At 41.6% G+C, this 9,508-nt stretch overlaps 2 protein-coding genes across 3 annotated transcripts in view; both read right to left on the bottom strand.

Annotated features, from left to right (window-relative positions):
* LOC109475308 (pancreatic triacylglycerol lipase-like) overlaps positions 1-4,017 on the bottom strand; it is an 11,063-nt gene extending 7,046 nt beyond the window's left edge. Inside the window, exons 1-8 of one of the 2 annotated variants that reach the window (XM_019775923.1) lie at positions 3,711-4,017; positions 3,133-3,410; positions 2,782-2,883; positions 2,330-2,468; positions 1,884-2,060; positions 1,371-1,539; positions 895-989; positions 371-506 (exon numbers count right to left, since the gene is read on the bottom strand). In XM_019775923.1, coding sequence (XP_019631482.1) covers positions 371-506; positions 895-989; positions 1,371-1,539; positions 1,884-2,060; positions 2,330-2,468; positions 2,782-2,883; positions 3,133-3,410; positions 3,711-3,759 — 1,145 coding nt within the window. In that variant the 5' untranslated portion in view covers positions 3,760-4,017. The remainder of the gene's footprint in view (positions 1-370; positions 507-894; positions 990-1,370; positions 1,540-1,883; positions 2,061-2,329; positions 2,469-2,781; positions 2,884-3,132; positions 3,411-3,710) is intronic. The other variant, XM_019775924.1, reaches the window with a different exon arrangement.
* Positions 4,018-4,803: 786 nt separating this feature from the next.
* LOC109475159 overlaps positions 4,804-9,508 on the bottom strand; it is a 28,519-nt gene continuing 23,814 nt past the window's right edge. The window contains 9 exon segments of the mRNA XM_019775692.1: positions 4,804-5,075; positions 5,542-5,777; positions 6,139-6,223; positions 6,614-6,844; positions 7,260-7,853; positions 8,192-8,366; positions 8,901-8,993; positions 8,995-9,042; positions 9,044-9,117. Of these exon segments, the coding sequence (XP_019631251.1) occupies positions 4,891-5,075; positions 5,542-5,777; positions 6,139-6,223; positions 6,614-6,844; positions 7,260-7,853; positions 8,192-8,366; positions 8,901-8,993; positions 8,995-9,042; positions 9,044-9,117 (1,721 nt within the window). The 3' untranslated portion in view covers positions 4,804-4,890.

Raw genomic sequence — 9,508 nt, 5'->3', positions numbered from 1 at the left:
TACGGAAGCGATCCCAGACTGGTTGGTGGTAGCGACTGTAGGAGCGGACGTAAACTAACCAGGATGGTACCCAGGCTAGTCCGAGAATACAACTTGAGCAAACCTGTGGCAGTCCATACAGACATATATTAAGGACTCCCTATACCAGAACACATCACTGGCAGCATCCTACGTACACTACCCGCCCACCTTGTGACAGAAAGAATTGTACCAACTCAAACTCACTACAACTCTGAGACGGTAACAGGTTAGCCTGCAGTGGGTACCATCTGGATTTTTGCTCCACAATGCCCGGAAAATTATATAATGTCGTGCACCAGGCAAGTATTAACAAGTGGAAGGCAATTAGTAAAAATAAACGAAAGGTCACCTGCAGAAATCTTCCAAATTCCCCATCTCCTTCATGTCGGCGATGGAGTCCACATGGTCCCATATCTGCTGCCGCATGTCTGGCCCCAGGGACTGCAAGCACTGCGTAGTGCTCTGTTGTCTACTGGTCTCTGACACTGGTGTAAAATACAATATATAGCACACATTAATTACTTTTGGGACAGAAGGTTTTGGGTAGCATTCACCGGGTTTATGGGATTTGTTATTATTGGATGTTTGCAATGTACACTGTTAGGACTGACTAAGCTGAATAAAGTTCACTTCCATTGCTGCACGCCAACTCTTGTGGATGTCTGTCTTCACTTATTTCTGCAAGTCCTCCTCATCTCCTATTCCTACACACACATGCCAGTTTGTAGGTGAATGTGACTAGCTTGCAAGTATCTTAATAATTGCAACTTACCAATGTCGGGCTCTTACTAAAAAGATGAAATAGAAAGAAATTCCCTTTTCTTTTAGTCTTTACAGGATTGATATTTGAAGGAAAAAAGGTACTTTCCCTACCACAGTGGGGGGGAGGGAGGTGCTTTGTCACCAGGTACATGCTGCCTTGTGAATCTGGATAGTTGATGGAATGATACCCCATTACTGAGCAGGCACTGTGAAAGAAAGGAAACAAACATGTGTCTCAACTTAAACAAGAAATTTGAGATGTCAGACTTTCAGGTTGAGATTTGGTTTTTTTAGAATGACACTTGGTATTGGAAATGAATTGTATAATCCAAAATGAATACCCAATTGAATTACATTATACTAGAATAGGTTGTTGCTCATATCTAATATGATTGTATGATGCAACTAATCTCACTGGTATTACACAATGTTTCATACAATAACACAGTTCCTGTTGACCTTATGGTACCACCCAAGGCATACCATCCATTGACTCTTGAGCTATGTTTGATGAATAACAAGCAAATTTTAAACACATAAAAAACATGTTTTAAAGAAATCTTCTTGGTACATAAATGAAACCTTACCCATTTAGACCGCTATGGTCACAATAGTCACATTGCTCCCGGTTTACGATGAAAGTGTACCAGTCCGGACAGCGGTAAGCCAGGAACTGGCAAGCTGAGTTGATGGACTCATTGTAGAATTCGTAAGCCCGACCATGGCTGCAGGCGGTTAGTTGATCTACAGGGAAGTCTAACAAACATCCCAAAATACTAGTGCTGTGTACTGGTTCCCTGGACCGGTTCCAGACTTGTAAAAATGTTAACGTTCAAGTAAACAAAAACCTAAAAGTCAAGAACTGATTCCAGACTTATTACAAAAAAAACATGTCCCTGGATGATACCCCTTGTCTTTCCAAACCATCTAAAATCTTCCATACTAATATATTGCAATCTGTGCTGCAAAATGACCCTAAAGGAACCCTGACAGCTGGCTCACGCTCGGCTTCATGATGCCAGTCAGCATATACACCGAGCAGGCCCCATTGGAAATGTGACTCCAGCTTTAGGAAGAGACTTTAAATTAGAAAAACTCACCTCCACACCCAGGTTGGTTCCATCCTTCGTTTGGGTAGAAGTCAACATGTCCGAGTGGCTTTCGTTTCCCATACCAGTGAGCATCTGTGTGGATGACGTCAACAAATGTGGCGTCACCCTTGTCCAACCTCTTCGTGGGGCGAGAGATCTTGAAAAGGGGCCCTGCTGGGTCTAAGCCTGATGGAATGGCGTAATAACAGCACATAATAAGCCAAAACAGCTAGGCACTAAAGCCAACTTTCAGAAGGCAATGAAATTATTCTGTCCTGTTCAAATAAAGAGTCGGTAGTTCAGCTTCTTTGACAAATATTGCCAAGTGTCATCTTTTTTTCAATATCATCAGTCAGATGACTGACATGGTTTTCAAACTCCAACACATTGACATTGACAAACTCCAACACATGATTCAAACACAAAATTATAATTATCAACAACATGAAAAATACCGGAGATTCGTGCAATCGTGAATCCTGCCGACTGTGTAGTCTTCCCAGCAAACCCCGCAGCATGAGCTCCGAGGCTATGACCGATGATGTGGATCATACTTCCGGGTTGTCCCAGCTGGCGCACAAAGTTTCCAACAGTCTGTAACAATCATAGAAAAAATTATCAAGTTAAAGCAAAAAAGAATGCCAAAGCTTTGTACATGTAGTCCTGTCTTGGCTTGAGGATGGGAGCGTATTGTGTATGCGTGAAGTATTGTATCCAGAACTATGCCTGATCTTTAGTCCTATGCCAAAAGAGGTAGGATTTGATACCATTAGGCACAGTTTAGAGTAAGAACTTTGATTTGCCTCAAGCCTGACTAAATCATACTGTTGGCATAATGTTAACATTGCTGTGAAAGGCAGACAATATATATAATAACATGGACCACATAAGGAATTGATCCACGCACCTGCCCAACCTTCCGGCAGTTCTTCTTTGCCTTGAAATAATTGATTCCACCTAACGGGCTAGCTCCTTTCTGCCAGTCCACTCCAAATACGTTCAGATCCTCCTGTAAAGAGAAATACTAACTTAAAGTCTTATAATCTACTTTAATTTGATTTTGTTTCATCCATATGATGCTATACAACCTCATCATCAAATAGATAATATTTTGGATAAAGAAGAAAATTCAAAGTTCAATTACTTACCATATCAATGAAATTGACATCACTACAGGTAAACCATTGACTATATTAGAACTGATGTTTTAATGATAATCATTGAATAATTGACTGATTTATAATGATAGCCAACTAACCGCTATCAGCAGTTCATTGGCAATGTCCACAATCCACTGAACATCACCCTGACTGTTGAACCCATGGATGATAAACTTGGTTGGGCGGTTACTGCGGAAGGGGGTGCCACTCAGGTCGGGATTTTTGCCCTCCAGAACTATCGGAGTTTCTTTGTTTTGACGCGTGTGGAGATAATACTTGACGGCGACAGGTGTGCTGGAGACAAACCGCCTTTTAAGCACTCGACATTGGGATGATGACAGCTTCCCGCAAATGGTAAAGACATCAGGTTGTTGTTCTGTGTAAATTTGTATCATGATCAGGCCACAACAAGTATAAGTTTTATGGATGACATCATCTATAAATAATCGAATTCTAATTATGAACTCTTGCTCAAGATGTGGCTCTCCTCAAAACACGGGACTTCCATTTTACGTCCTATCAGAGGGACCCCATACAGAAAATGAACGGAAAAAGTCAGAATCGAATTTGTCACCCACACACTGAATCATCCATAATGGCAGCCGAGAAGAGCAAAAATGAAAGTACATCAAATGCTTTTATCAGATGTTGAACAAAGTTGGGAATATTTTCTTACCTGCTAGCGATGCAGAGAGGAAGATCAAAACTGCTGCTAATGACAACATGGTACCACTCCAAGTGCTTTCTTTACTTGCAACAAGTTACCTGCGCTTGAAATTTGTGTAATTTCCAGACTATACAAAACAAACTTTGCTACCTGCAACCCCAAACAATACCAGTGAGCTGATCAAATCAGGTCGTCACATGTCAGTGTGCTCCTTTGTTCTTAGCTCCTCCCCCATGTACTTTGTACCTTGGTACATTGTCCATTAACTGGCAGTTCAATGTCCAAAGGGCAGTGTTATTGTTTTGTTTCACACCACACCACACCACAGGTATGGGAGAGAAATATAATAATCGTTTTTCATTTACTTATAATCCATATTCTATTTTCAGTGGGCAAATATGCTAGTTTTCTTTTACAGCACCCTATTCACATATTAAATGTATGACGAGACAGAGCGACTTCTGTCAGGGAGGCCAACAGTCAGAGATTTCTCAAGTTACTAGTACATCTAACAAATTGTGTACATTCAGATCGAGGTGGTCTATTTTACATTCTGTCATAATCTTAAATTATGAATAAACATTTATTTCTTTGTGGCGATACTGCCGTTAAGTCCACATCTCAAACATCCAACCAACCAACCAACCAACCAACCAAACTATCAACCAACCAACCAACCAACCAACCAACCAACCAACCAACCAACCATTAATATTCATTTGAAATAAATCAATCTTTATTTCAAATCAACATTGAAATAAAAGTAGTAGTACATCACTGAAACACATGATGGGAAATTTACATAATGTGTACAATCATACAATTCATTTAAAACAATCCATGCAACTTTTTAAGGACATAACTTAAGGGTTACATCAAGGGTTACATTTAATTACTAAATCTGAAATGTGACCATTTGATAACATAAACTACAAAAAAATTGTGACTGCTTCCATTTGTACTAATCTCTTTAATAAGTCCATCTTATTTACATAAGTATATGTCATCCTTCAATTCATAATAAATACATCTGCCACAGTGCTATATACATGTACATGTATATGCACAATATTAATAAATATAATACATTACATTTACAGGTTTTGCGCAGGCACAGTATGTTCTACTGATGGCAGGTTCTGGCAGGTCTCAAGTGACCAAGAGAACGTACCAAAGTTTTGCCTCCAAGTTAGTCATCCTCAGCATGCTGGATGACAATCTTTACTTCACACCGAGGAGCAGAACTAGTGCTGGGCTCGTCCAAGTTGCCGCGACGACGTGAAGGTAGTAAGGAGTCGCAGAGGTCCAGGCTTTCATCAAGTTGCCCATGAATGATGCGCAGATTTTCTTGCAGCTTTTCCAGCTTCAGCTCACCTGTGCAAAAGGAAATGTTGGAAGTACTAAGGTCTCAAAGATATGACAGTCATGATCATGGAGGCAACTGTCTACACACAAAAATGAACTAGTAACCCTATGCAGTCATTTCAAGCCTCAATAAATTTCTCTGCATATTGCCAACGTAAGAGCAATCATCATTGTCTCATTTCAATCAATTGTGATCATAATATTAAACACATAGGACCATATCACTGTTTTAGGTAAATGTCATTGCAAACTTATTTGATTTTCACATAGCCCATAAAGACTAATAAGTACTCAGTGACAGGCCATTTCTTCCAACCATAACCTACATGTACATAAAATGTATTACATTGACCTAATCTCCAAGCAGATCATTCGGTGGCAAGGCAGTATCCACTGGCCAGAATGGACACTCCTCTGGCCAATGGATACTGCCTTGCCACCGTATGATCTGCTTGGAGATTAGCATTATAATCACCTGGTTCCTGGACCTCCTTACTGGGAGGGCTGTGCAGACCCAGCTTGGCACAGACGCTGCTCCAAATGTGCTCGGCGAGCTCATGATCGTGGTTGACGTCCACGTCGGCGGAAATGGCGTCGCAGACGATGGACATGAGGCAGTTCATGAGGAGGATGAAGATACAGACCATGAAGGTGGAGAAGAAGACGGGCCCGATGAGAGGGTTAGCCTCCAGCATGTCACCGGCGAAGAACCTGAAAACACATGAAGTCGACAATGAGACAAAGTTCTACTCTCCAAGCAGAGGTTTAGGCTCATGAAGTTCAGCTTATTTTGGGTGTGGTTAAAGGTGTTTTCATTGGGCTCCCTTTTTGTACTCACAAAGTCTGATATCTTCTATCTCAATTGTCAAAACCACTTACCACTCTCTAGCAACCTTTGCCACTCTTGAACCCAAACATACACCTCCCTAAACCAGAGCTTGGCCCAAAACAATACTTCCACCCCAGAAGTTTTCAGAAGTAATTACATTGTACAACATGATCCACAGGCATCAGAAGTTCTATACAGATTATCCAGCTCATAAACACATTTGTAAGTGGACGTAGACTTTACCTTCCAAGCATCATTTCGAAGAGAGCGAGGGTTGTGTGGTACAAGTTGGAGTAAGACTTCAGGTGGCTCCTGAAGATAAGGTAACCTGAAACAGCAACAGATGCATAATCTTATTATTAGCCTTCAACAATCGCTCATCATTTTACATTCTAAAACCAGTGCTGCATATGGAGAACAATGCAATCAAGGATATGATATTGAAGGTGTAGATCTGTATGAGTTATGTCGCTTATTTCCATGGTATACATGTAAACTACTGTGATTCATTCATTCATTCATTCATTCATTCATTCATTCATTCATTCATTCATTCATTCATTCATTCATTCATTCATTCATTCATTCATTCATTCATTCATTCATTCATTTGCTCACTCATTCATTTGCTCACTCATTCATTCATTTTTTTGCTCACTCACTCACTCCCTCACTCACTCAATCAATAAAAACATTCATTCATTCAAGGTTTTTATACCTGCGCTGATGAAAGACATGAATGCGATGGCAGCGACGACTAAGAACGAGAGGAGCTCATCCTTCATGATGCCGGGAAGAGCCAGCAGTTTGCCGATCGTCTGGCTGAAGCGGACAACGCGAAGCAAGGCGAAGGTGTTGATAAACACAACGACGCCCACGGCGTGCGCGAAACACTCACCCCACCATGCAGCAGTCGTCAGGTCCACGAAACGTTCAAACCCCAGCTCACCTATTGGTTCATTCAAAAATTTAAAAAAAAAAGGAATCAAGAGTCAACACTCATGCACAGCATTCAATTCAAATATTTGATACTCATGTAAGGGGTAACATACAACAGAGTATAAAATTTTCCTTCTGGCATTGGTTTCAACAGCAAACGGGGACAAGAAAGGTGCAACATATCAAATTCAACAAACTTAGTGACTCTTAACAACTGATGTCACACATGCAAAAAGTCAGCTATTGTGTCACTGCTATCATTATAGTTAGCTCAGAAGATGACTGAACGGGTCAGGCAAAAAGTCCAATTTTTTAGTTGGAGAACAGTTAAACATTTCCACATGTAATTCATCAACTTTATGCTAAAAAATTAGATAGAAGGCATTGATATTGTAATATGTATAATAGTCAAGCATAGGGCTTACCATTAGTTTGGGCGATCATTGCAAGTGTATCAGCTGCCACGGTGTATCGCTTGATGAAAACAGAGATGACTGTTGCCGTGCCGACGAGGCTTAGGAATCCCAGGGCATTCCAGGCCGAGGCAAAATACTTCCATCCCATGTTTTTCACCAATTTTGCCTCCTTGTACACCATTGCTGAGAAAAGCAGCATGAAAACGACGTGTACGAACAAGTTCATAAAGTCAGCGTCACTTTCGTATTGGAACAGGCCAAACGAAGTGATTGTAGCCGTTGGCGCGAGATTCCCTATTCCGGAGTGATCTAGGACAATATGCACGACGCTGAACAGCTTCAGGCTGGGGTTGTAGAAGTTGATGTCGATCGCCATGGAAACTGTGTACTTGTCCAGAAATTCAGAGTCCTTCAGGGCGCGGAAGAACGACACAGCGGCGTCGCGGTTAAGTGGCAGCTCCAGGGAGTGGTGGTTGGTGCAGTTGAAAGTGTAGTTGGGGTGATTCGGAAGATCTGGAACCTTGAATTGCCAGCAGCTATGGGACATGTTCTGCACAGACAGGCTCCAGCCGAGGCCTGCGCCATTCTTCCATGTAGTGGCACCTGCATTGAAAACAATCAGCATATATAGGGCTTGTTGGTTATGCAGTAGAATACTTAGGAGGATATATTTTGTCCTCATAAGCGGCAAGGATTGGAAGTGGTTGGGTGGATATACAATCGTATGAGTATTAACAACTAATAATCCACTCAATGATTGTTGTCTCAAAGAGTTACTACAGGGAGCAAGAAACATTTACTGGCATTTTGTGTATTGTATATATAGTGGAAGGTGAAGCAAAAATTGATATAAGAGACCTTAAATTCCTGGAACACACTGTTTACCTGATATAAAATCACCGGTAGATGAAAGAAGGGAATTAAAAGAAAATCATCACTACCTGGACGTCGTCTAGCTTGCGTCAAGCGAGGGGGGCCAAAACGGAAGGACTCGGTGTCCTGTGCAAACTGCCGGTCCAAGAACTTCATTTTCCTCCCATTGTACCAGGCGGTGGGGTACAGGGTCGGCAGCAGCACCTCCTCAGTCCACATGTAGAACTGGTCGGGAGTCCTGACCTGCATGCAAAAATAACAAATTTTCATGACACCTGAGTGGCAAGCCTTAGATACTTATGCTAAGTAGTATGTACCAAATAAGCAGTTTTAAAAAATTGTAGAATTCCTCTGGAATTTGTACTATGCAACACACTTGAGTAGTGAGCCTCTGTCTTACATGTACAATGTACGTGCACCTGGAAGCTTTGCATTGGAGATTAAAATGTACTTGCTCCATACAAGTAGACCTGGTATTGAACATTAGGTCATGCAGTATTGCAAATTTATATCAACCTACATGTACTTTGTGCAGATGCAATAACATTACTTATCTCCCAGCAGATCATACAGAGGCAACTTGCAGTATAGCCATTGGGCAGAGGAGTGACCAGTTAGCCAATGGATACTGCCTGGTAAATTTGATACAGTTACAGTCTTTTGCGGCCACCCAAACATCTGCTTGGAGATCAACTAACCCCCCCCCTCCCAGCGATCAACCCCAAACAATATACACTCCTGTCCAAGAAGGAATAACTGATCATAACCCTTGCTTACGTTATCATGATCACGTAGAACAGTGGTGGACAGTGTGCGCGTCTCGTAGAAGACATTTTGGTCATTGTTGGCCTGGGCGATGTAGAAGAGGACGATTCACAAAGACGAACAGCAGAAAAAGCTCCTTGAGTGTCGAGGCCGTACTTCTTACTGAGTTCCCGTTTCTTCCTTGCTCCTTGGCAGTCGGCTTTGGTGGGCGGGCGGATTTTCTTTGGTGCTGCAATACAAAACGTAGTCATGCGACATGTCAGTTGCTACAATGTGTTCTTGAGGTTAATTCTCCTGAAGGTTTTAGTCTGGGGACGTAAAAACTTGAACAGGAAAAATAGTTTACATTGTTATTTCAACAGGATCTCAAACATGTAACTTGTATCTTGGAACATACTGTTTGACCTATACCTCTTCCTTCCTTATGTGCTCAATGAAAAACTGCCAGCAGACGAATTTGAGTCAATTTCACAAAGGCTCAAACAAAAAATTAATGCTCCAACAAGTTACAACTCTAACCTGCAGAGTTCCACAGGTTGAGTTTGAGGTCTTCCTTCCTTAGTGCTGGTGGCTTGATGAGGAGCGACAGGTTACAGACAGTAGACAGCACCACAGCAAGG

The sequence above is a fragment of the Branchiostoma belcheri genome, unplaced genomic scaffold, assembly GCF_001625305.1.
Source record: "Branchiostoma belcheri isolate BF01 breed outbred unplaced genomic scaffold, Haploidv18h27 scaffold33, whole genome shotgun sequence".
Lineage (NCBI taxonomy): Eukaryota > Metazoa > Chordata > Leptocardii > Amphioxiformes > Branchiostomatidae > Branchiostoma > Branchiostoma belcheri.
The sequence above is the reverse complement of the archived record's forward strand: the minus strand, read 5'-3'. Positions and strand labels throughout refer to the sequence as shown.